The 27,342-nt window shown below is 37.6% G+C and overlaps 2 protein-coding genes across 2 annotated transcripts; both read right to left on the bottom strand.

The window, feature by feature from the left end:
- Positions 1-5,804: 5,804 nt before the first annotated feature.
- Positions 5,805-6,755, bottom strand: LOC102396854 (olfactory receptor 4M1). Its single transcript, XM_006052386.4, has one exon. The coding sequence runs from the start codon at positions 6,744-6,746 to the stop codon at positions 5,805-5,807; it is 942 nt and encodes a 313-aa protein (XP_006052448.4). The 5' UTR covers positions 6,747-6,755.
- A 14,914-nt stretch (positions 6,756-21,669) lies between these two features.
- On the bottom strand, positions 21,670-22,608 carry LOC102400082 (olfactory receptor 4S2-like). The gene has a single exon (XM_006052395.4). It carries the CDS (start codon positions 22,606-22,608, stop codon positions 21,670-21,672), a length of 939 nt encoding a protein of 312 aa, XP_006052457.4.
- Between the last annotated feature and the right edge of the window lie 4,734 nt (positions 22,609-27,342).

Raw genomic sequence — 27,342 nt, forward strand, 5'->3', positions numbered from 1 at the left:
ATTTCTTTCCTTCTACTAACCCTGGGGTTCTTCATTTCTTCCTTTTCTAGTTGCTTTAGGTGTAGAGTTAGGTTATTTATTTGACTTTTTTCTTGTTTCTTGAGGTGTGCCTGTATTGCTATGAACTTTCCCCTTAGGACTGCTTTTACCGTGTCCCACAGGTTTTGGGTTGTTGTGTTTTCATTTTCATTCGTTTCTATGCAAATTTTGATTTCTTCTGTGATTTGTTGGTTATTCAGCAGCGTGTTGTTCAGCCTCCATATGTTGGAATTTTTAATGGTTTTTCTCTTGTAATTGAGATCTAATCTTACTGCATTGTGGTCAGAAAAGATGCTTGGAATGATTTCTATTTTTTTGAATTTACCAAGGCTAGCTTTATGGCCCAGGATGTGATCTGTCCTGGAGAAGGTTCCATGTGCACTTGAGAAAAAGGTGAAATTCATTGTTTTGGGATGAAATGTCCTATAGATATCAATTAGGTCTAACTGGTCTATTGTATCGTTTAAAGTTTGTGTTTCCTTGTTAATTTTCTGTTTAGTTGATCTATCCATAGGTGTGAGTGGGGTATTAAAGTCTCCCACTATTATTGTGTTATTGTTAATTTCTCCTTTCATACTTATTAGCATTTGTCTTATGTACTGCGGTGCTCCCGTGTTGGGTGCATATATATTTATAATTGTTATATCTTCTTCTTGGATTGATCCTTTGATCATTATGTAGTGACCATCTTTGTCTCTTTTCACAGTCTTTGTTTTAAAGTCTATTTTATCTGATATGAGTATTGCTACTCCTGCTTTCTTTTGGTCCCTATTTGCATGGAAAATCTTTTTCCAGCCCTTCACTTTCAGTCTGTATGTGTCCCTTGTTTTGAGGTGGGTCTCTTGCAGACAACATATGTAGGGGTCTTGTTTTTGTATCCATTCAGCCAGTCTTTGTCTTTTGGTTGGGGCATTCAACCCATTTACGTTTAAGGTAATTACTGATAAGTATGATCCCGTTGCCATTTACTTTATTGTTTTGGGTTCGAATTTATACACCTTTTTTGTGTTTCCTGTCTAGAGAAAATCCTTTAGTATTTGTTGGAGAGCTGGTTTGGTGGTGCAGAATTCTCTCAGCTTTTGCTTGTCTGAAAAGCTTTTGATTTCTCCTTCATACTTGAATGAGATCCTTGCTGGGTACAATAATCTGGGCTGTAGGTTATTTTCTTTCATCATTTTAAGTATGTCTTGCCATTCCCTCCTGGCTTGAAGAGTTTCTATTGAAAGATCAGCTGTTATCCTTATGGGTATTCCCTTGTGTGTTATTTGTTGTTTTTCCCTTGCTGCTTTTAATATTTGTTCTTTGTGTTTGATCTTTGTTAATTTGATTAATATGTATCTTGGGGTGTTTTGCCTTGGGTTTATCCTGTTTGGGACTCTCTGGGTTTCTTGGACTTGGGTGATTATTTCCTTCCCCATTTTAGGGAAGTTTTCAACTATTATCTCCTCAAGTATTTTCTCATGGTCTTTCTTTTTGTCTTCTTCTGGGACCCCTATGATTCGAATGTTGTAGCATTTAATATTGTCTTGGAGGTCTCTGAGATTGTCCTCATTTCTTTTAATTCGTTTTTCTTTTATCCTCTCTGATTCATTTATTTCTACCATTCTATCTTCTACTTCACTAATCCTATCTTCTGCTTCTGTTATTCTACTATTTGTTGCCTCCAAGTGTTTTTAATTTCACTTATTGCATTATTCATTATATATTGACTCTTTTTTATTTCTTCTAAGTCCTTGTGAAACCTTTCTTGCATCTTCTCAATCCTTGCCTCCAGGCTATTTATCTGTGATTCCATTTTAATTTCAAGATTTTGGATCAATTTCACTATCATTATTCGGAATTCTTTATCAGGTAGATTCCCTATCTCTTCCTCTTTTGTTTGGTTTGGTGGGCATTTATCCTGTTCCTTTATCTGCTGGCTATTCCTCTGTCTCTTCATCTTGTTTAAATTACTGAGTTTGGGGTGTCCTTTCTGTATTCTGGCAGTTTGTGGAGTTCTCTTTATTGTGGCGTTTCCTTGCTGTGTGTGGGTTTGTACAGGTGGCTTGTCACGGTTTCCTGGTTAGGGAAGCTTGTGACGATGTTCTGGTGGATGGAGCTGTATTTCTTCTCTCTTATGATCCAGCACTTCAACTCTAGTCTGGGTGTGTTTCTTCGGTCATTTTCCTGTTCACCTAGACGCCTGTCCCGCGGCGGGCAGCTTTGCTCCCTTCATCTTCCTTTCCCTAACTCAGTATTAAGATTTTAATGTTCATGCATGTTGCATTGTCTGCAGCTGTTCCTTTTAATTACCAAATAATGTTCCACTGTGTGTATAGAATCCAAAGGTTTTATTACTTTTCTTCATTTATGGGCATTTCCATGAACATTCTAATGTAAATCATTTTGTCCACAAGTTTCCATTTCTCTTGGCTAACCACTTACGAGTAGAATCTCCGGATCCTAAGGTAGATGTAAACTAGCAACATATGAGAGAGCTCAAGTTCCTTCATCAGTTGACCTACGTTTGCTGTAGTGTGTTAATTGTGCCTTTTTATTTTTTGTATTTCTGATGCTTGGATACCTTGGGCCCTGCCAACCCCAGAGAGTCTGTGCCTCCCAGAGTTCTCCCATTCATACAGATAATGAATAACCCACCTGCAAAGCCACCTTTCATACACAAATCAACCAATTTAGAAACCAGTATTTCAATTGCTTCCTTTGTCAGGCTCTCACAGTTCTGATCCACTGGGCAACCTAGTCACTTATTATGAAAGTGTCTGGTATCTAGGATGTTATATACACCCGGGGGCACTTGATAAACTACATTTTTGTTGCCTTCTGAGTTTTACTGAGGCAAATTTATGCCTGTTCTGCAGAGTGGTGAGAGTGTGCTCTGTCTGAACACATAGTCACATGTCTTGAGCCATTTCCCAGATGACTAATGACGTGCATCTTCTCATGAACATAACGATCATTTGTGTATTTCTTTTCTGAAGTGTCTGTTCCAATCTTTTTGGGGTGAGGGGTTGTGCTTAGCGGCTTGCAGGATCTTAGTGCCCCAACCAGGGATCCAACCGGGGCCCCCTTCAGTAGGAGTCCTAACCACTGGACTACCAGGGAAATCCCCATTTAAATCTTTTTACTTGTTTTTCACAAGGAAAGTGATTAGGAGTGATTATGAAATTCAAAATTTCCCTCCCAGAGTATAATTTTCTTATTAATTTCATAATGGTATATTTTGATGAACAGTAATTTTTTATTTCTTAAGGTTTAATTTATCAATTTTGTGATTACGGCTTCTTTTGTGCTATTTAAGAAATCATTGCTTGTCCCAAATATGAAAAAAAGAAAACACTCATCTATGTTTTCTCCTAGGAGCTTTATAGTTCTAACTGCTACATTTAGATCTATGATCCAGCTCCAAATTAATTTTGTGTGTGCAGTGAGCTTGATGTCCAAGTTCATTGTTTTCCATACGTGTATTCAGTTGCTCTAGCGTTATTTGTTTAAAACTTTCCTTTCTTAGTGAATTGTATATGTATCTTTGTGTATCTTTGACAAAAATCAGTTTACAATTTGTGTGAGTCTCCTTCTGCCTACTCTATTTTGGGCCATCAGTCTGTCTTTACATCAATACCATACTCTCTTGGTTAGTATAGCTTTTTAATGAGCCAATCATGCTTATGTAATGAAGCCTCCATAAAAACCCAGAAGGATAGATCTTTGGTCCTTTTTGGAGAATTTCCATATCCCAGAAACAGACTACCTCCACATGCTCCTGTACCAGGCTCCAAGCTCCTTTGTTAAGAACTTTATCCCATATATCTCTTCATCTGGCTGTTGATGCATATCCTTTGAAATCCTTTGTAATAAGTTGCTAATGGTGAGTAAATAGGTTTCCCCATGTTCTGTGAGCTGTTCTAACAAACTGAACCCCAGAAAGGGATTGTGGGAACCTCTGATTTATAGCCAACCAGGCAGAAGCACAGATGACAACCTGGGCTTGCAGCTGGCATCTCAAGTGGACGTTGTTCCTGTGGAACTGAGCAGTTGACCTGTGGAATCAGATTCTGTTTCCAAGGAGATAGTGTCAGATTTGAGCTGAATTCTTGGACACCCTCCTGAAGTCCAGGAATTGCTTATTTGTGTGCGAAAGCTTCCACACAAATGTGGGGGCTGGGAACCCCACTGTGACATCATAGGGAAAGCTTCCCAAAGCAAAGAACAGACGTTAAGTATATCATTATTCCTTCCTATGTGCCTGAGGTGCACTGGATTTGGCACAGATTACCTCCTCAATAAATAGAATCCAGATAAAGAATAACCCTGGGATTATTTTAATCATTTATTTACACACATTCATTCCTGATACTGACAAGAACCTACTTCCCTCAAAATCTAATCATAGTATGTTATCAAAAACATATGACTAAAGCTCAAAGCTCTCAAAATGCTCTTGCCCTTGGATGAAATGATCCTCTAGTTTTGAAATTGAAAAGTTCATTTAAATTTAAAAAGTTGCATAAACGCAAACATTACAATCTTTTACATTCTGAAGGATGGTCAGTAATTGGGTTCTGAGTATTAGGGAATTAATTGATCACTAACAAATAATTCACTAAAGAATTCTCACTAGAGAGTTAAAGAAAATTATGGAAATTATAGGTCTCTTCCATTTATATCTTAAAAAGAAATATAAAATTTGATTTAATAGTAAAGAACTCTTAATTATAGTGCTAACAAAAGCAACACACTACTAATTTAACTTTAACATAAATGGCAGAATAAGCAAATACAGAGGACATAAAGACTGACAAAAGAGGTGATCTTTAAAAAAATCACACAGCTGGTTGTCTATCAATTCCAATCAACCTAGAATCCCTTTCCTCCAAGTCTGTTTTCACATTGTAGGGTGTAAGGAGACTGACTAAAAACTACTAGCTGACTAGCAACTTCCTCTGAGAGAAGAGTCTCACACAGTAATCAAACTACACTCAACTATGAATTTATAAAATTTGTTTCCAACGTGTGACAAAATCTTGACTCCTGTCACCAATACTGTTGAGTGGTTACCACCTAGCATGAGTTGAAATGGCTTATATGAATAAACCCTCACTTTCCATTCTGGAAAGAGGAAGAAAATAAAGACATAAATAATCTATTTTTCCAGTCCCAGGAAGATGGTTTACCAAACATCATCCCACTGGACTAAGACTGAAACATGATAATAATATTTAATTAGGTCACTTGGAGAAGAAAATGGCAACCCACTCCAGTATTCTTGCTTGGAAAATCCCACGGACAGAGGAGCCTGGCGGGATATAGTCCCTGGGGTCACAAAAGAGTGGGACATGACTTAGCAACTAAACAAAAACATAATCTCTTGAAACTACTCATATTCATATACTAGCCACTTACTTCTTTGTATTCATAGTGGACACATCTCACAGGTCTTATTAGTTTTATTATTTCTCAACATACATTCTCCTCAGAGCCAAACCCTGTCCAGAAAAGCCTCAATCAACAATTAGTGAAAATGTGTGTTTTAGCAGATCATTATTATATCTTAAATTCTGATAGTGATCTGCCAGAAATTTCAGGGAGAGTGTGAGTAAATTTATTTCCATCATAATTTCTTTGTTTTTTCACCAATTAGAGGGAAAACCTAGTGGGATTTAAGACCTCAGACAAAAGGAGGTAGCGAAAGCAGCAATACTACTATAAATACTTCCTTCTTTAGGACAAAAACCCTCAGAAGGACTATAGAAAATGCCATTTATCTTTCACTTCTCTTTGCATAAAATGTATCGGTTGACCAGCTTCCTCATGGCCATTTTTACTTCCTTGTTTCGCAGTGTGTAGATGATGGGATTAAGTAGAGGGAATATCACAGTATGGAACACAGACACCACTTTATCTAGGGAAAAAGAGTCAAATGGGCGAGCATAAATATAGATGGATGGCCCAAACATTAGTACCACAATGGTGATGTGGGAATAGCAGGTGGACATGGCCCGACTGGTGCTCTCACCTGAACCTGAGTGTTTCTTGAGCATCACCAGGAGGAAGGCATAGGACGTGAGAAGAGCAATGAAACACACTACAGAGATCAGACCACTGCTAAAGATCATCACTAACTCCTCCGGGAAGGTGTTGGCACAGGCAATCCGGACAACCTGTGTGATGTCACAGAAGTAACTATCTAACTCATTAGGCCCACAGAAGGGAAGTCGAACAATGAGAGCTACCTGTATTGTAGAGTGAATGAAGCCCCCCATCCAGGAGAAAGCCACCAGAATACAGCAGAGACGTCGATTCATGATGGTAGCATAGTGGAGGGGGCGGCAGATAGCAGCATATCGGTCAAAGGCCATCACCGTGAGCAGAAACATCTCTGAGGCCCCAACAAAGTGCAAGAAGAAGAGCTGAGCAATGCACCCACCAAAGGAAATGACCTTCCTTTCCACAAAGAAGTCTACAAGCATTTTAGGGGCTGTGATGGAAGAGTACCAAATGTCAAGGAAGGCCAGATTAGCCAACAGGAAATACATGGGTGAAGTCAGATGTGGGTCAAGCCTGATGGTGCAAATAATAAGAATATTTACTGGAATAATGAACAAGTAGAAGGACAGAAATATAACAAATAGTACTAGTTGCACCTCCCGAGCCTGGGATAGGCCAGTGAGAACAAATTCTGTCACCCTGGTGTAATTTGCAGTTTCCATTTCTTCACTTTTTTTTTTCATAATATGGCTATGAAAAATAAAGAAATTGTTATTACTCCAAATAGCATTTAACTGGAGTTACATCAACACTTTAAAAATCATCAAATCTGGTCTGCCATTAAGAGATTATACTAGCATAAATTTGGTTGCCTGATTTTGTATTGTATAAACCAAGATAAGGAAAGAATAAGTGATGATCTGAAAATTGGAAACATTGAAACCATACGAAATATGTCATATATCTGACACCAAAATATCAACTTCTTAGTGTTATTTCTATTTTTTATGAAACTCAGAAATGCACTAATCCTTCCCCTAAATATCTACTATAGTAAGCGATATGTGCAGCTGCTTCCAAGTTTAGCCAAATTTTAGACTGGTAATAAAAGATGCAACCTGTTCTTTCTAGATTTTTGTGGTTGTTGTTGCTGTTAACGATGATGTGAAATCCAATCAATTTGAAAACTGGGGCTTATAGTCTAATATTGGGTGTGCTGATCTAATGATATTTTAGTTATAAACCATCAAAGAGATGCCAGGGCTTCAAGTTTAATGAATGGATATTTTTTTTCCTTTAACCAAAACTTAGAGAACTTAACCCTTGGTTATATGTAAACAACCACAAAATACAACGATACAGGGCCCTATATAAAAATTCTTTATGCGGATTACTCCATTGGCCATGCATTTTACCCCGTTTCAGGTAGTTAAGAAGAAGATGAAGTAATTAAGCAATGGATATGCTTGCCACCCAAGCCGACCCATTCTGTCATTTCAAGCTGGAAGTGGGAATAAGATTATTGATAAAATTTTTCTTAAGGCCTAACGTTGAACCTGTTTCTATTAGATCTAACAAAACCACCAAATAAAACTAAGACAATCATTTACTTTACCAAATATGCTTCCTCTTTTAAGTAATGTAAAAACTGCCACACCAAAGTAACAATTTCTTGTGAACAACAACCAGTGCCAGAGAGTTGCTTCTATTCTACTGATGTGCTGTTTTATAGTATTGCCTGTCCTCAGGAAGTACATATATACAAAGGTTAGGGTTCTAGAAAACCAAATAGATACCACAATGTCTGTGCACTAAAGCTTGTGTATAATATTAACCAAAGAAATTCAATGTTTCTACCATGGAACCTACAGCCTCAACTCGTGCATAATTTTAATAAACACAGACTTCCAAATGTGTTATAAAAGCATTTTATTATAATGAAGGGATGGTTCATTACAAGTGAACACCTCTTTCCCCACATTCCCTCAAAAAACAGTGTTTGCAAGGAATTTGACACAAGAGGCAGAAAAACAAAAACACCAAGGAAGGTCAGTGGAATTATTTAGTACTTAGCAAAGGGGAAATATTCTGACATTCGTGAATAGCGCAGTATGGGTCCTCAGTGAGTTAATTAATTATGTTAAATAAGATAGGAACATTTAAAATTCAGTTTAGAAATATTTTAATCAAAAGAAATATAGATGATGCTGCCAGTTTTCAATCCTCAACTTTCTTAAAAGAATGGTTATTCAGAAAGACATATTTCCTAGGATTTTTGAAAGCCACAGTGTTACTGTACTTACTTGGAAAAGGTGCCCCATAGCCTCCATACTAAAAGCAGAAAAAATAAATAATTGTAAATTCACAGCATGCTATTTATTTGCACTCACTGATAAGTCAGCTATGAGTTTCCAACAATCAAAAGTGTCTCTATCAAAAGCATCCAGAACCTTATGATTACTTAGTTTACTTGGATATTTTGCTATTATGTTACACCATTTTCAAACATGTGGAATGATTGTTTGCTCTTCATAAAATAACTGCCTTTTTGTTACTAAAAGTAAATGAATATTTCAATGCAGTAAATACTATTACAAGACACTAAGTATTTTTAGTTTTCAAGGGGACACTGATATGATAATTCTGAGTATTGTCACACAGGTCACACTTTCCTCCTCTGTCGTACTCTGTACCTATCCCATCAAAAAGAAGAGAAAATGGCACTAATCTAGAAAGAATCTGGGTGAATGTGTGTTGATGTACTGGAAAGGCAAACATACTTCAGGTGTTATGAAATAGAAAGGATTATTTCACCAGAAAAAAATAGTGTTAAAGAGATTTATTTTTGTACCTCAATGTTTGATATATGACATAAAATTAGAAACTAACAATATACACCTCATGAAGATAACTTACCTGACTTATTCCTTGGGGGAAAAAAATAACAAAGCATTTCATCCTTCCTGCCTCCTTGGTGAATGCCTATCTCTTCCACTACTTACAACCAGCAAGTTACCAAACTCCCTACTCCCCAAGCCAGCACTCAGCTGCTACTCATAAAACACATACACACATGCAGCACTCTATCAAGGACAAACCAATATATATATATATATATATATATATATATACCCTACATGATCATGGCCATGGCCTAAATATTATAAAACCCACAACAATTCTGGCCCTGGTCTGTATTTGTGATTTGTGCTGTGTGCTCAGTCGGTACTGTTGTGTCCAGCTTTGTGACCCTATGTACTGTACCCGCCAGGCTCCTCTGTCCCTGGGATTCTCCAGGCAAGAATACTGGAGTGGTTTGCCATGCCCTCCTGCAGGGGAGCATCCCAACTCAGGGATCAAACCCATGTCTCCTGCATCTCCTGCATTACAAGTGGATTCTTTACCTCCTGAGCCATCAGGGAAGCCCACATTTGTAATTTAATGTGTATCAAAGCAAAACTTCACACATGACATTGAAAGCTCTGTCTCAAAATGTGTAACTTCTCTGTCATTTCTATAAAGTGTTCACTTGTTTACCCAACAAATATTTAGGGAATACTGAATGATGCTGAGGCTGAAACTCCAGTACTTTGGCCACCTCATGCGAAGAGTTGACTCATTGGAAAAGACTCTGATGCTGGGAGGGATTGGGGGCAGGAGGAGAAGGGGACGACAGAGGATGAGATGGCTGGATGGCATCACTGACTCGATGGACGTGAGTCTGAGTGAAATCCGGGAGTTGGTGGTGGACAGGGAAGCCTGGCGTGCTGCGATTCATGGGTCACAAAGAGTCGGACACGACTGAGTGACTGATCTGATCTGACTACTTGTTAACAAATGAGAAGACAACAGTGAACAAAGGAGACTTTCTGACTCATTGAGCTTCCATTTTAGAAATATATACAGATAAATTAGTGAACAATGAGTAAATGAAAGAAATATAAATAAGTAAAAATAAAATAAATATCACTATTGATAAAAGAAGTAAATAAAAAGGGGAATTGTGGTTAAATAAATGATGGAGGCATGTGGTAAGGTGTAGTGGTGGCTTTCTTTAGGAAAGATTCTCTGAATTGGTGGCATTTCAATTAAATTTGAAATTCAGGAGAAAAGTATTTTAGGGATAGAGAACAACACGTATAAAAAATGTGGCCCAAAAAAAAGAGTTTCTATGGACTCTAGAAGACCTGTGACTGATCGGAGTACAAACAGAATAAAGAGACTAGACAAAGACCAAGCATTTGAGTCCTTGTTAAGGAATTGGATTTGAGCAGCTTCCAATATATTTTAGAGTAAAATCTAGAGAATGGCTGATTGCTATGTGAGTAAATTGAAGTGGAATTACATGCAGGAGAAATGTTGTGGTTTAATCTCTAACTTTAATCTTCAACAGCTATTTAGAGAAATGAATTGCCTCTTCAGAAAATATTTAGGATAGGCAACTGGCAGGATTTAATGTTCAATTGTATGTTATTGCCACACCACCGAAGTCAACTAGAATGTGAGCACCATAATGACAAACTTTTTTACAATTATGTAAAGTTTAAAAATAAAATAAAATTGAAGAACAAAAAAGTAAAATAAAATAAATAAATGTATCTTTATGTCTTTTATGTCTGAAATGAGATTCATCTAGCACATTCTAGGTTCTTAATAAAATTTGACTGTCTGCCAAAAATACTTAGAAGTGTTGTGTCACACTCTAAAAAATCTTGGGATTGTGCCAATAAAACCCAGAACAAGGAATTATGTTTGTGGGGAATTCTTGAAGGGAAATTCTTAGGGTAATCCATGGAGATTGAGTAAGGACATTTCTTTCTAAAGCCACCATTTAAGAGGGGTTAATAATTCCAAGCCAAGAAGTTCTTACTCAGAGCAGTTGGTCAAGAGGGTTTTATTTCATTCTGCGTTCACCCACCTGTACCTCCTAAGCTTCTGGATGCAAGCCTGCTTGTTTTTTCTGGGGGGTTGGGGTGGGGGGAGGGGCTTTTTTTAAGATAAAAATTTGATACATTAAGGTGTCCTACATGATGATTTGATATACATATACACAGTGAAATGATAACTATTTTCAAGCTATTAAATACATAATCACTTCCACATAGTTAGCATTTTTTCCTATGATGGGAGCACCTGAAATCTATTATGTTAGCAAATTTCCAATACCCCAATATAGCAGTATTAACTATAATCATCTTGTACATTGGATCTCTAGACTTATTTATTCATTCTACATAACTGCAACTTTGTACATTTTGACCAGTATCTCCCTATTTCCCCCACCTCCCTACCTCTGATAACTACCATACTATTTTTAAATGGATAAAGAGATTATGATTTGTGCATATACATCTATACACACATATTATTCAGTGTTAAAAAAAGGAGATCCTACCATTTATTTTGCAAAAAAAAAAAAAAAAAAGGATGAAACTGGAGGATGTTATGCTAAAGAACATAAGCCAGAGAAACACAGAAAAAAAGATTGCATAATCTTATCTGTAGAATCTTTAAAAAGTCTGCTCCTCCTTTAACAGTATCTTGTGAATTTCCATTCTGTGTTTACTCTGCAGGGATGAAGTATCTGGAGGATGACTTTGGAGATACCTAGGGGTACAGAGGCCCTCCCTATCAGTGGGTGAACTGTGAACTCTCCTCAAGGGAGCAAATGCTTTGGGGAAAAACAATCATCTGTGAAGAATTTCTTTGTTACTAACAATATAATGTTCATTCATGTACCTAGCCAAGCTCTCTATAGCCACATGGAGAATAGCTGTCTTGTCAATTTAAGTAACTTAGGGAGGCTTTCACATAGATCTTGAAATAGCAAAAGATTTAATAACTAAGTTACACTCATACTAGAGGCCTAAATGCAATTAGCTATCATGTACAACCATTGTCCATTCTCTTTGCTTAGATGAGGATGTGAATGAAGAAAGTAGTATCTCTGTGAGTAAAAGTTACCTATCCTAGTCCATCTTGGTAACCAAAAACAAAAAACTCACAACTGAAAAAAATGCTTTCAGATTGTACTTCAATAACATTGAGTAGAAGGATTATGCTGTCACTGAGAAATGGGTGAAAATGGAAGAGAAGGAAAGGTTATATTGATGAGATGAAAGGAAGCTGTAAAAGAAAGAGGAACTTATTATCCTGTATTTCTTCTGCAGATGAAAACAGCACATCTTTATGGCTTACACTGCCACCAGTGGAATGTTCATTAAAAAGAAACAAAACAATTTTAAAAAAGAAAACTATTTATAAAATTTCAAGTTATGATTAATTGAAAACCATTTTATAGAGAAAAAAGGTACTAGTACAGCCACTATGGAGAACAGTGTGGAGATTCCTTAAAAAAACTGGAAATAGAACTGCCTTATGATCCAGCAATCCCACTGCTGGGCATACACACTGAGGAAACCAGAAGGGAAAGAGACACGTGTACCCCAATGTTCATCACAGCACTGTTTATAATAGCCAGGACATGGAAGCAACCTAGATGCCCATCAGCAGATGAATGAATAAGAAAGCAGTGGTACATATACACAATGGAGTATTACTCAGCCATTAAAAAGCATACATTTGAATCACTTCTAATGAGGTGGATGAAACTGGAGCCCATTATACAGAGTGAAGTAAGCCAGAAAGAAAAACACCAATACAGAATACTAACACATATATATGGAATTTAGAAAGATGGTAACAATAACCCTGTATACGAGACAGCAAAAGAGACACTGATGTATAGAACAGTCTTTTGGACTCTGTGGGAGAGGGAGAGGGTGGGATGATTTGGGAGAATGGCATTGAAACATGTGTAATATCATATATGAAACGAGTCGCCAGTCCAGGTTCGATGCACGATACTGGATGCTTGGGGCTGGTGCACTGGGACGACCCAGAGGGATGGTGTGGGGAGGGAGGAGGGAGGAGGGTTCAGGATGGGGAACACATGTATACCTGTGGCGGATTCATTTTGATATATGGCAAAACCAATACAATATTGTAAAGTTAAATAAAATAAAATTTAAAAAAAAACTGGAAAAAAAAAAAAAGCCTCTCAAACTTGCTGATTAGGGGAATATGGTACAGGTTGTGGAGTAGAGCTTTCACTTTACTGAGCTATGGGCAAGAAGAGCAAAGAAAACACAGAAATGGAGACTAGGGGGTGTGGAGGGCATGAAGGTAGGTACAGCAGGAAGGTACTAGATATTTAGAAACTTTAAAGATATAGGATGTTTATTTTTAGAGCGTATTCCACCTGAGTAAGATCTGTGTCAGAGCACAACATTCAAAAAATACATTTTTTATAACAATGGAATGAGGAATCAAGTCATTATTTAAAGGCTTTTATCTTTATAACTCTTCTAATGCTGCATACAAGTTCAATATTTTTTTTTAAGTTCTCCAAAATCTTCACAAAGAATCACATTTTAGAAAGTGTAGGATCTTTTTTTGATTTAATTTTTTTTTAATTGGAGGAAAATTGCTTTACAATGTTGTGTTGGTTTTTGCCATAACCTAGAGCCTCTTATCGGAGAAGGCAATGGCACCCCACTTCAGTACTTTTGCCTGGAAAATCCCATGGACAGAGGAGCCTGGTGGGCTGCAGTCCATGGGGTCTCTAAGAGTTGGACACGACTGAGCGACTTCACTTTCACTTTTCACATTCATGCACTGGAGAAGGAAATGGCAACCCACTCCAGTGTTCTTGCCTGGAGAATCCCAGGGACAGGGGAGCCTGGTGGGCTGCCGTCTATGGGGTCACACAGAATCGGACACGACTGAAGCGACTTAGTAGTAGTAGTAGTAGTAGTAGAGCCTCTTATACAAATGTGTAGGGTCTTAACTGACACTCACTCCAGTTTGAAAAGCAGCTGTAAAGAGCACTGAGCAATAATTGAGAGACTTGGCTTCTCATTAGAGATCAGCCACCAAAATCTGTGTGATGTTGGAAAGGTCATTGACCTCCCACTATGTCAGTTTCTTCCTAACAACATAATGGATTTTAACAGAAGAATTTTAAGAAATCTTCTAGCTGTATAATCTTAAGATTCTCTGAAAATAAAAGTAGATTGAAAGTAAAGGTCCCAGAAAAGTTAATTAACAACTTTTTGTGGTTGGCACTTTGGAGGGACAGTAATGTAATCTTTCTGAACATATCCACATATAAAAGAAATCTGAATTGATTTCTCCTATTTCCCAGATATCAAGCTCAACTATCTTCTTCTATAAGATAGTGAAGAGGTAGTATATGAAAAAATTTCCCCATAGAATGGGTATGTGGAGACCAAGTTCCCTGAGTCTCATAATTAAACCAGTAGCAGAAAATACCAAGATGTACTTCTCTCGATTTCCTATATACTCTGTTGCCCACAGTAAACTAAGGAAGAAGAAAGCCTTAGAATCAGAGAATGGCTGATCTCAGTATGAGTGTTTTGAGGATTATTTGCTGCTTGAGCATTTCTCGTATAATAGACTTAGATACGGAGCATCAGTGCCCTGGTTTGAAACACAGCTGACCACTTACTAGCTCCTGTAGCTCCTGTGATCCTGAATGACTCACTTCACTCTGCCTGAAATGCCCAATGGTGCAATGGAGATAATAATCATATCTTGCTCATAAGTATTATTGTAGGGATTAATGAGCTAATGTACACAAAACTCAGAAAAATGTCAGGCAAATAGCTCACACTTTCTCAAATTATTATCATTATTGCTGTTGCTGTCATTGTTATATTTCCCTAGAAAAATAGCAAGTTCAGTAGAGAAATTATCCTCCTAATGTATCATTCCTGAAGTATTATCCTTAACATCTGTTTATACTTCTCTATTCCCAGCTACCATCCTTGGGCCTGGAAGACTAAGATCAAGTCTAGGAAATAGCTTAGAGAGGAGGACAAGACCATCCGATTTCTAGACGCTACCATCTCCTCCTGCTTTCCCCAGACTACAGTCCTATGTGACTGTTGATACATCACTACTACTAAATCTACCAGCTATTCTCAGAAGGCCTTCTTTCCAAAACACCTGGAAGTTTGCATGAATAATTTCTAAGAAGCACCATAGAAATTTGGGCTTCTATAGGAGTACTCTGTTCATATCTCTAATAACAATTTATCCATTGCCTTGTAATTTTCAACTTGTATTTTGGCCAAAGTAAACAGAAACTCTGATCCTCTTGAGGTCATGAAGCGTGTCTCATTATACATCTCTCTAGTGCTTTAGATTACTCCTAGCACACTAAGGTCTTTAATAAATGTTTATTGAATAAATAAATGAATGATTAAATCAATTTTAAGTGAATACATCAATGACTTATTAAGAAAAATTGTCAAATACTTCCAAATCTAATTGTTTTATTAACTCATTTGGTGTTTTTTGATTCTGCTTCATGATTCCTGGCTTTGTTTCCTGGAGTCTTCTTTTGAGATTAAGAATCTCAAAAGAATTCATCTCTGAGAATCTTCTCTGAGAGTAAGAATGGTTGATCCTGTAGGTAGGAGATGACCAAAGTGTCTTCTCAGTGCCCCACTGAGCCTTTAGTTATGGAGATCAAGCAAAAGACATTGTTTGCCCAAGTCCATGCTTAAGATCTAGTCTATGTGACCACCATGTTTTCCCTAAGATATTTCATTATCTGAGGCTTTCTGCTTCTTACCACTGTTCTCTGAGTATTTTACTTAATCATCCCCACCAATATATTCACCCCAGTGTCTCAAAAATATAGTGGTTTATGCAATTATTCCAGCACCATTTTTCTACCTACCAATCAGAGATGCCAGTCTTGGTGTAGTCAGGAACTACAGATGGGGGAGAAGGTGCCTCTTTTCCCATCCACAACAGAAAGCTTTGTCTTCTATATTTTGGTGTATGTCAGTTCCTTCCCTGATGTAACAATGAGCTAACTATCACTGCAGGTTGTGACTAAGAAAACTGATTCTCAGGAGGCCAGGGCCAGCCAGCTAGGAATCAAAACCCTGAGGGAATAATTTAAAAGTTGATGTGTATTTCACCCAAAGAGCATGGAAACACAACTTCTGAATTGCCCACACCAAGTAAAATGGCTAAGGATCAGAGGTGGAAAATGTTGTGATGTGTGATATGCCTTCTAGAGTATGACATTCATTTCTAATTTTACTATCCTATAGAACTATATCACTTAGAGATACTGGATCATTAGGAAAACAGGGACCTGTCCAAACCATTATTGCTGCTAAGTCACTTCAGTCGTGTCCAGCTCTGTGTGACCCCATAGACGGCAGCCCACCAGGCTCCCCCATCCCTGGAATTCTCCAGGCAAGAACACTGGAGTGGGTTGCCATTTCCTTCTCCAGTGCATGAAAGTGAAAAGTGAAAGTGAAGTCGCTCAGTCGTGTCCGAGGTTAAACACAGAAATTTTCAAAAACTTTGTTTTAAATAGTTGAAAACCACTTCACTTTCTTCCAAGTTTTTAGTAAAGGTACATGAAGATACGAAATAATACAAGTGTCAGGTTACCTATAAATTCTGACAAAAATAAATGACCACTAAAATAGTAGAAAAAATAACATGCTTCTTACCATCTTTTTTTTTTTTTTTTTTTTAGAAGACTTCCTAACTCCATTTCATTGGGCAAGTTACTATCTCTTAGAACTTAATTTTTCTTATCTGGGAACTAGAGATGCTAAGAACATATAAAATTGCTATGAAGTAAAATTGAAAAGCCATATGTGACCAGTCCAGCACAGAGTCTGGTGCACATTAGAGGCATAAATTGTAACCATGACAATGAAAAAACAAAAGAAATAATGAGAGTGTCAATAAGACTAATAGATAATGTATCCCAAATTCAAGTGAGAATAAACATTGATGAACAAGAAAACATTGCCAAATTGACTGTGTTAAAAATCTACCTAAATTTTAGCATGTGGCATGCCCTAGGACTGCTTCATGAAATAGAGACCAGTTGAAGAGTTCATGGCAGTTGCCCTGGACCAGAGAACCTGAATCACCATCCTCTTTCCCTTCCAAATGTTCTTTGAAGGAAAAACAGTCACAGCGATGTAATTCTAGTGACAAATTAGGAAAAGTTAGAGGTAGATCCGGAGAAGGCAATGGCACCCCACTCCAGTACTCTTGCCTGGAAAATCCCATGGGCAGAGGAGCGTGGTAGGCTGCAGTCCATGGGGTTGCTAAGAGTCCGACTCGACTGAGCAACTTCACTTTCACTTTTCACTTTCATGCATTGGAGAAGGAAATGGCAACCCACTCCAGTGTTCTTGCCTGGAGAATCCCAGGGACGGGGGAGCCTGGTGGGCTGCCGTCTATGGGGTTGCACAGTCGGACACAACTGAAGCAACTTAGCAGCAGCAGCAGCAAAGGTAGATCATACCTAGTCTGTACAGGTATGGTGCCATAAATGCAAGTTGAGGGAGGAAGGATTGTGACAGGAAGGCAGGCTGGAAGACTCATCGTTCTTGTGTCAGATTTGCTTAGCAATGAGTTCAGCAGTTAAGGTAAGAGAAAGATCAATAACAAAGTAGGAGTGCGCAAATTTAAATCATGTCAGTCCCTGGAAACTGGACTAGTTGCTAAAATTTGTTCTTCAGGTATATTTTTGAAGAGATTATAGAGACATCCAAGCAGGATATAGAGTCTAAGTACTTAAGTCCTTGTTTGAGATTGAATTAAAATAAAATAAGTAGTATGAGATTAATAGAAAAGCAATTAGAAACAATGGAAAGGAAAAGTGTGAAAGTTTAAACAAAAGACAATACATGTGGAAAAATGCTCTAAACAATTTTTTTATTAAAAAGAAAGCTTTAGGTTTACATCATTATACAAATAATTTAATTCCTGCTTTTGCAAATAGTATCTTTTAAGTTATTGCTTTGGCTAAATATTCATACAAAGTTTGACTGACAAACATGAGAGTAGATATCCATTTTCATTTCTAATTATATTTGTAGACTCTAAAATTTGCAATATTTTAGCCAACTTTAGCATGAAAATTAATAAACAAAATGTATGCCCAATTTAAAAAGCACAAAGGACTTATATGACTAAATGACAATTTCTGCTAGAATACATGAATAATTCCCATAAATAGAAAGAGATAACATAGTCTTGAATAGACAAAAATAATACTGAAAAATAATAATTTTTCTTAATATATAAACTTAGTACAAAGCATATTGAACATATTTTGGGGATACTAAAAGAATTATTCCAAATTTCAAATCCGAAAAGAAATATACTAAAAAATCAAGATATTTTGTAATATGCCAAAAATAAACCATCATGTGGCATTGTCATCCAAGTAAAAAGAACTATTAAAGGAATAAATACAGTAACATATCTGAGAAATAATAAAATTCAGTAGTCAGCACAATAGATTTTGGCCTCAAATTAAGTTGGAGATAATAAATAATTTAATAACTTGAAACAACTTGCTGACTACTTTTGAAAAAGTAAAATTAGATTTTATGCCTTATGTGTCCCTGCTCAGTCACTTTAGTCTTGCCCAACTCTGTGACCCTATGGACTGTAGCCCACTAGGTTTCTCTGTCCACGGAATTCTCCAGGCAAGAATACTGCAGTATGCTGCCATGCCCTCCTCCAGGGGATCTTCCCCACCCAGGGATGGAACCTGAGGCTTCTGCACTGCAGGCAGATTCTTTACTGCTGAGCCACAGGGGAAGCCCTTTATACCTTATACCTACATAAATTTTAAAAGAGTTATATTTTATTAAGTTAAAGAAGCACTTTAAAGCACTAAAAAAAGACAAACTCAAAATTTTTAAAAATGTGTTGAGAAACTACAAACATTTCAAGTAGGCTAAAGCTTAAGTAGACATACCATACATACATACACTGAGGTTTAGCTTATGCTTCTAATTTTATTAGGCTTCCTTGGTGGCTCAGCTGTAAAAGAATCTGCCCGCAAAGTTGGAGACGCAGGAGACTGAGGGTTCAATTCCTGGGTCAGGAAAATCCCCTGGAGTAGGAAATGGCAACCCACTCCAGTATTTGAAAAATTCCAAGGACAGAGGAGAGTGGCCAGCTACAGTCTGTGGGGTCACAAAGAGTTGGACACAACTGAGCATGCACATACACCTGATTTAATTATTCAAGGACATAAAATCTAATTGGAAGGAAGGTGACAACATACAGCATTACTCTTTTGCTGTCCTGATCACCAAATTCTGATATTTGTGTGTGGAGGAGGTTCACCCCTACATATTCAACACACAGTGCTCTGAAAACCAGCTGAGTGTCCCTACAATTTAACTCAGTTCAGACACTATTTACCCTGAGAAGGCATATCCCACAGGTTAAGGGTTTTGTCTTAACAAGGCTGATCTTCCCACACACACACAGCTCAGATGTCAATTGAGTGTAACCTGTGCTTCTGACCAACCAGCAAGAAATTAAAGGTTCCCTTGACCCCCTCCCTGGTTTCAGTTAATTTGCTGGAGTGACCCACAGTACTCAAAAAAACTGACTTTACTGACACTGGTTTATGGCTTATTTATAAAAGTTATAACTTAGGAGCAACCAGATAGGAGAGATACATATGATAGGCTAGGGGGAAAGGAAGCAGACTTTTCATGGCCTCCACAGAGAGCCCCTCTTCCAGCACCGCTGCATGTTCACCAACCTATAAGCTCTCTGAATCTAATCCTTTTGGGCTTTTATGGAGGCTTCATTACATAGTCATGATTTATTAAATAATTGACCATTGTTGACTGAGTCAGCCTCCAGACCTCTCCCCTATCCGAGGCCAAGGAGTAAGACATGAAAGTTCCAGCCCTTTCATCACAAGGTTGGTTCTCCTGGCAATCAGCCCCATCCTGTCCATGGGTGCTTTACAAAAATCAGCTCATTAAATGTTATATCATCATATTTCATTAGCATAACAAAAACACTTTTATAGCTTTCAAAACCAGGAAATTCCAAGGGTTTTAGGAGCTCTGTGTCAGAAGTAAAGACAAAGACCAAATATATATTTTCCATTATAAACCACAATTTCACAACTAAAAGTATAATTCCCCTTGACTCCAGAACCCCTAATACTGATAATACAGTGCACCATTGGTAGCTTCACCTAAGAGCTTAAACACTAAACTCTAAGTTTTATAAAACAGGGGCCCAGTTTCATTCCTTTAAATGTGGATTATCCAGGTTTTCCCAGCACCATTTACTGAAGACACTATTCTTTTTTCATTATATATTCTTGGTGCTTTTTCAAAAATCCATTAATCATATATACATGGGTTTGTTTCTGGGCTTTCTGTTCTATTCCATTGATCTGTTTCTGTTTTTGTATCAATATCATATTGTTTTGATTACCATAGTTTGGTATATAGTTTGCAATCAGGAAGTATGAGGCTGCCAGTTTCTTCTTTCTGGAGGTTTTTTAACTATTCACTCTCTCTCAAGATTCCAAAAGCATTTTAGACTTGTGTTTTCTATTTCTGTAAAAAAAAAAAAAAATGCCACTGGAATTTTGATAGGGATTGTGTTGAATCTGTAGATTACTTTGGGTAATATGGATATCTTAACAATATGGTAAAGACATTTTAGTCTTCTGATCTATGAATATGGAATTATTTTTCCATTTAATTGTATCTTCTTCAATATCTTTCACTAATGTCATATACTTTGCAGTGTACAGATCTTTCATGGTTAAAGTTAATCCTAAATATTGTGAGGGACAGCCCATGGGGTTGCAAAGAGTCAGACATGACTTAGCAACTCAATGACAAATTGTCAGAAAGGGGGATATTTCCCCCTTTACCCTTCTACCTGTCTTAAATTCTTGTGGCTGGACTAATAATAAAATTGACACAAGACAGATTAACAGGAGAAAAAGAAACATTTTAATTCATGCACATGGAGGTCTCATAGAAATGGAACCTAAAAAAGTGGCCAAGACCAGCATCCTTTATACTTTTTGAACAAAGAAACACATTCATGAGGAATTAACAGGACAAATATATATATATATATATATATATATATATATATATAGGCTCTGGGTGTTTAGTTAGTGAAATATCTAAATTTAGTCTGGACTTGGGATACTCAATTAAAGTAATCAGGTTTGTTTACACAGGTTTCTCACCTGGATTCCCATCTCTGGCAGTAAGGTTGTCCTACCTCCACATGGGAGGTTTACTGCCTGATTTTGGGAAACAAAGGAGGGTCAGATAAAGGAAGGCAGGAGGGAAGGGAAAACAGCAGGGAAGGAGGAGGGAGAGAGAGAAGGGGATAAGGAAGGCAGCTCCTAGGAAGATGGACTTTTTTAAGGAGAAATTATCCAGTTCCTCAGAGGTAACTTTTTCTTGTAACTCCATTCTAAACTACTGAATTATATCTTAAGAGTGTTGGATTTGAACTGAGGGATCTAAGGTACTTAAATGAGATATGAGTGGAAGTGTTTACTCTTCCACTCTAGAAATAAGCGAGGATAAGCCTAGCCAGTATGGAAAGGTTTAAGTTTTGCTCACCTAGAAGCAGAAAGAGGAAATAGCCTCAAATTATTCCCTTTTAAAAGAGAACTATGACATAGTTGAATGTTAGAGACTATTCCTTAAAATTATTAATAAGTTAAGGGCCTTGGAAGGTATCAACTAATTCTAATTTTGTAATTCTAACAAACTATGCCTTCTGCTTTTCCTTCAAGGAGACTTTGTGATTCCACACCCGATTCATGGCATTCTTTACATCCTTATTCCTCAGAGTGTAGATGAGTGGGTTTAGCATCGGGGTGATGGTGGTATAGAACACAGACACAGCCTTATCCAGTGGGAAAGTGGTGGATGGACGGAGGTAAATAAAGATACAAGGGACAAAAAAGAAAGTTACTACAGTGAAGTGAGATCCACAGGTAGAGAGAGCCTTGCGCCGGCCCTCAGCAGACTGCTTCCGAAGACTGACTAAAATGACTGTGTAGGAGGCAAGAAGAATGAGGAAACACCCCAGGGAGATGAGGCCACTGTTGGCAATCACCAACATGTTTACTAGGGTTGTGTCAGCGCAGGCAAGTTTTAGAACTGGGTGGACATCGCAAAAATAGTGGTCAATGATCTGAGAGCTGCAGAAGGGTAACTGAAAGGTCAGGAGGGTCTGAACAAAGGAGTGAGCCAGGGCTCCCAGCCAGGACAGTGATGCCAGCAGGGTGCAAGCGGTGGTACTCATGATGGTGGTATAATGGAGCGGTTGGCAGATGGCGGCATAACGGTCAAAAGCCATGACGGTCAAAACAAAAATCTCAGCACAACCAAAAAAGTGGAAGGTAAACATCTGAGTTACACAGCCCCAGTAGGAAATAATCTTTTTCTCAGAAACAAAGTCTGCAATCATCTTGGGTGCTGTGGCTGAGGAATAGGCAATGTCCACAAAGGACAAGTTACTGAGAAAGAAATACATGGGTGTGTGAAGCCGGGGATCAGAAAAAACCATGAGCAAAATGAGCAGGTTTCCCCCCAGGATCACCATGTAGAAGAGGAGGAATAGAGCAAAGAGTATCAGTTGCATTCCAGGATCTTGGGAAAGTCCTAAAAATATAAACTCGGTAACATTGTTGACTACTTCCATGGAGATCCAGGCAGAACTGGTTGAGTGGCTCTGGTTCTCTGCAAAAATAAATGTTATAAACCATTGTAAGCGAGTAAAGCCTAACAGGAGCAGCCTTCTGAAAACATTTGAAAGTGAAAGAAAGTGAAAGTGAAATTGAAGTCCCTCAGTTGTATCCGACTTTTTGCGACCCCATGGACTGTAGCCTACCAGGCTCCTCTGTCCATGGGATTTTCCAGGCAATAGTACTTGAGTGGATTGCCATTTCCTTCTCCAGGGGATCTTCTCGACCCAGGGATCGAACCTGGGTCTCCCTCCTTGTAGACAGACGCTTTACCATCTGAGCCACCAAGTGATGTTAAATATAGCAGAGGAAAATATTAATATTTCTTGAGTATAGTTCATGGATATTTTTTCTTACCACATTATTGACTCCCATTTGATTTTCTGTTATGCTTAGACCTACAGTTCCTTTCTCCCAATTGTTTTCCTTCATAATCATCTTGTCCCTCTCTCTCAGTCTCTCTCTCTCTGATCTCACACTGCCCACTCCCACATCAGAAATTCTCTTTGGTATGAAAACACTTTAAGTATTAAATGGATAAATTAATTTTTGAGGCTAAAGATACAAGCAAGGAGTTAGCATTTTAGATTTGATGTCTAAAAGTCCTAAATGAACCTTTTAATATAATATATACAGATCAACTTTAAAAGAATAACATTCTATTTAGTCAAGTGAGAATGACTCAGTTTCTAGTTTCTAAATTAGGTTGGAAGTTTCAGTGCAATTAAAAATGAAATGATTTTTAGTGACTGAGAACAACATATACATTGACTCCCTGGCTCACCAACAACCTACGCTTGTAAATTTACTTTGGAAGAGTTTGAATCCTAATCTTTGACCTGCATAAAGAAGTTCAGCTTCACTTGCCAGTAAGGAATGCATCAAACTATACAGAGAAATACTTTGCCCTGTGTACTGGATAGAATACAATACAATCCAAAGTATTTTACATAGGAAAATACTTTGTCCTATGTGATTGCTCAAATGGTAAAGAATCCGCCTACAATGCAGGAGACCTGGATTCAATTCCTGGATCAGGAAGATCCCCTGGAGAAGGGAATGGCTATCCACTTCAGTATTCTTGCTTGGAGAATTCCATAGACAGAGGAGCCTGGTGGGCTACAGTCTATGGGGTGAAAAGAGTCAGACACAACTGAATGACTAGCATACACATTTTGTGCTAAACAGTTGAAAAATTTTTAAATTACTGAAACTTTTATCATCCTTAATACTTTTGCCTTGAAAAGCCCCAGATAACTGTTTGCCCTTGCAATTATAGTTAAGAATTAGGAATAAAATGTCCCATACAGATAATGGTAGTAAGTGTATTTTACAATTGTATAAATTGTTTTACAAGTTACATACAGAAGTGCTTAAGGCATACAGAAAAAGTACTGGATAAAATAATCAGAGATGAATTCTTGAAAAAGATGAATCAAGAGACAAAATTTAAAGATCCTCAGAATGAAAATGGCTTCTCTGAATTATGCAAATGTTTTCTCTGAATCAAACCTCTTTTCTTCATGGATAGTGGAAAGAGCACTGCCCGTAGCTGAGTGATTGAAGTTTGAGTACCCTCACCTACTGTTAACTTTGGGTAAATCTACTTACTTTCTCTGAACATTTGCTTTCTCATCTATAAAAGATGGATGATAAAGTTTTGGCCTCACAAAGCTGTTATAGAAATAAAATGAGATCATCTATATAACATTTTTGTATTTATGAAGTGCTTTACCTTATAATTTGATTCTATGAAGTGAAATCTCTCTAGTAGGTAGATTTGTAATTTGATCTAGTCAGTAATTATATTAAAGCTATATAGACAACTAAGAGACAATATTAAAATTCATATCTAACTTTATTCCTGAGACAATAAACCATAATGTCTGCTTATTTTCATTGTAGAAATACTATTAGTAATGGTTATTATGAACTATTAAGCACTTTTCTGTGTGCAGGATTGTATGCTAAACGATTATCTTATGTTACCTCATTTTATCCTCACAATGTGTGTGTGCTCAGCTGTGTCCAGCTCTTTGTGACCCCATGAATTGTAGCCCGCCAGACTCCTCTGTCCACAGAGTTTTCCAGGCAAGAATACTGGCGTGGGTTGCCATGCACTCCTCCAAGGGATCTTCCTGGCCCAGGGATCGAGCCCAAGTCTCCAGCATTGCAGGTGTATTCTTTACCACTGAGCAGAAGGGGCTGACATTTGAATTGTTTTATTCTGATCCTAGAACCCACAAAATACACAAGCTCTTAAATAAATGATGAAAGACAGAATAATAGAAAAATGATAGATAATTAATAATGATAGATTGATGATTATAGATATAGATGGACAGATAGATGATAAATAGATCAAAGAAAGATAAACTGCTCATGAAAAAACAATTGCATTTAAAAAACAATTGCTCTGTTATGGTGTAAAGCCCTTTGATAGGAAGATATGCTCTGTGTCCTTAAATCTTCAAATACTCTATGACACTGTAACAGTAAAGCCAACCTGTACTCAGTTATCACCAGCTGGTAAGATCATAAGGATTGAAAAATATTTACATAATAAGAGAAAACACTTATATTGTACTTACTATGTGCCAGTTACTGCTCACATTTAGTTCTCATACAAATCTTATGAGATAACTATCATCATTATTCCCACTTCAGAGATGAGGAAACTGAAGAACAAAGAGAGGAAATAACTTGCCCAAGATCATGGAGCTTGTGACTGGCATTACTACTTGAACCTAGGAAATGGGATCTCAATTTTTTAAACCAGTATTCATGCTTCTGGGGCTGATGGCATCAAAATCACCATATCTTCTTTCTCATTGGAAAGTCTTAAACCTTCTGTATAGTCAAAATACTGTATCCCTTTTCTGCTACTCATGAAGGGTTTATTTACTTTTTAATTACGTTTAGTATTTGGAGAGAAGGACTACTGTTGCAACGGGAAAGATCATCGCAACATACACAGTTTCTGTCCAACTTTGCTCAAATTTAATTCACAATAAAACTGCAATAGCAAGTGATGTGGTATTGATCATTAATCTAGATATCATTTTATTTGTCATAACTGACAATCAAATAGAGGAGGTCCACTTGAAAACTTACAATCACAGTTCTCTGAGAAAAGGGTAAAGAAGTCCAGGAGAATCAGGAACACCTTTCCACACAAGGTTATCAGTGAGTGGAATTTTGGAATGTGAATTAGAGCTAAACTGAAGATGACCCTGCAGGGTGTGGGCACAGAAAAGTGGACAAGGCAGGAAGTGAATAGTGAATAGAATATATGATATAAATATAGTATGTAAATCATCATAGCATCCTCTATGGGAAATGTCAACAAGTTTGATGTGATTCAGCACAGAATCCATGGATGGAAGTGTCACGAAATGAGGATGAAAAGGAAGAGTTTCTCATGTAATAAAAGAGCCCTGTGAGTTAAGTTGAAGTGTTGGAATTTATTTTGGATGACTTGGGGGATTATAAATAAGGATTCCCAGGATAGGAGGAAAGCAGGAACAGGAGGTGGTAAAGACCACTTGTTAAAAGAGGTTTGAAACTCAGTTTCCCTAGATTCAAATTCTACCTCTACTACAATTCTTGCTAGCACTATGACTTTAGGAAAGCTACTTAACTCCCTTTGCCTGTTTTTTCAAATGCAAAAGGTGGATAAGACTAAAATATACCTCATAAGTATTGTAAAGATTACATATGTGTTCCATATAAAGCACTTACGTACATAGCACAGTGTTAAGTGAATATATGATTAGAATTACCTGTGACTGGAGAAAGGGAAGCCTGTATAGCAGCCGACTTAAGACACTAGCCTTCTTATCATGTCCATATCCTAATTCCCATTTATATGTATTTCCAAACTTGTCAAAATCTTAGAAAATACATCTACTTCTGACAACAAACCTTTCAAATACATTTTTAACTGAAATAAGAACAACGTTTTTCCAGTAGTCATGTATATGGATGTGAGACTAGGACCATAAAGAAGGCTGAGTGCTGAAGAAAATAGAAGTTTTTGAACTGTAGTGTTGGAGAAGACTCTTGAGAGTGCCTTGGAGATCTCTTAGAGAGTCCCTTGGAGAGCAAGGAGACCACGCTGGTCAATCCTAAAGGAAATCAATCCTGAATATTCATTGGGAGGACTGATGCTGAAGCTGAAACTCCAATACTTTGGCTACCTGATACAAATAGCCAAATCCTTAGAAAAGGCCCTGATGCTGGGAAAGATTGAAGTCAGGAGGAGAAAATGACAGAGAATAAAATGGTTTGATGGCATCACTGACTCAATGGATGTGAGTTTGAACAAACTCCAGGAGATGGTGAAGGACAGGGAAGCCTGGTGTGCTGCATGCAGTCCATGGGGTGGCAAAGAGCTGGACACTCCTGAGCAACTGAACAAAAAAGAACAATGTAGTTTATGTCCCTGTAAGGCTTTCTTTAGGAGTCAAGCAAGGATACCCAAAGATACGTATACAGCTGTTTTATTTTTCCTAAATAGTGACTATCTCAACTTTATTTTGAATCTACCTCAGTAGCCCATGAAATTAATCCAAGTCTAAGGCTCAAGAGCCTTTCTACTATCTTCATTAGGGGAAAGAGCACAGAGATCAAAAAACTGGGCTTGACTCATAGCTCTGCTTCTTACAGGCTGTGTGATTTAAGATTTTCCT

This window comes from Bubalus bubalis, chromosome 11 (genome assembly GCF_019923935.1).
Source record: "Bubalus bubalis isolate 160015118507 breed Murrah chromosome 11, NDDB_SH_1, whole genome shotgun sequence".
Lineage (NCBI taxonomy): Eukaryota > Metazoa > Chordata > Mammalia > Artiodactyla > Bovidae > Bubalus > Bubalus bubalis.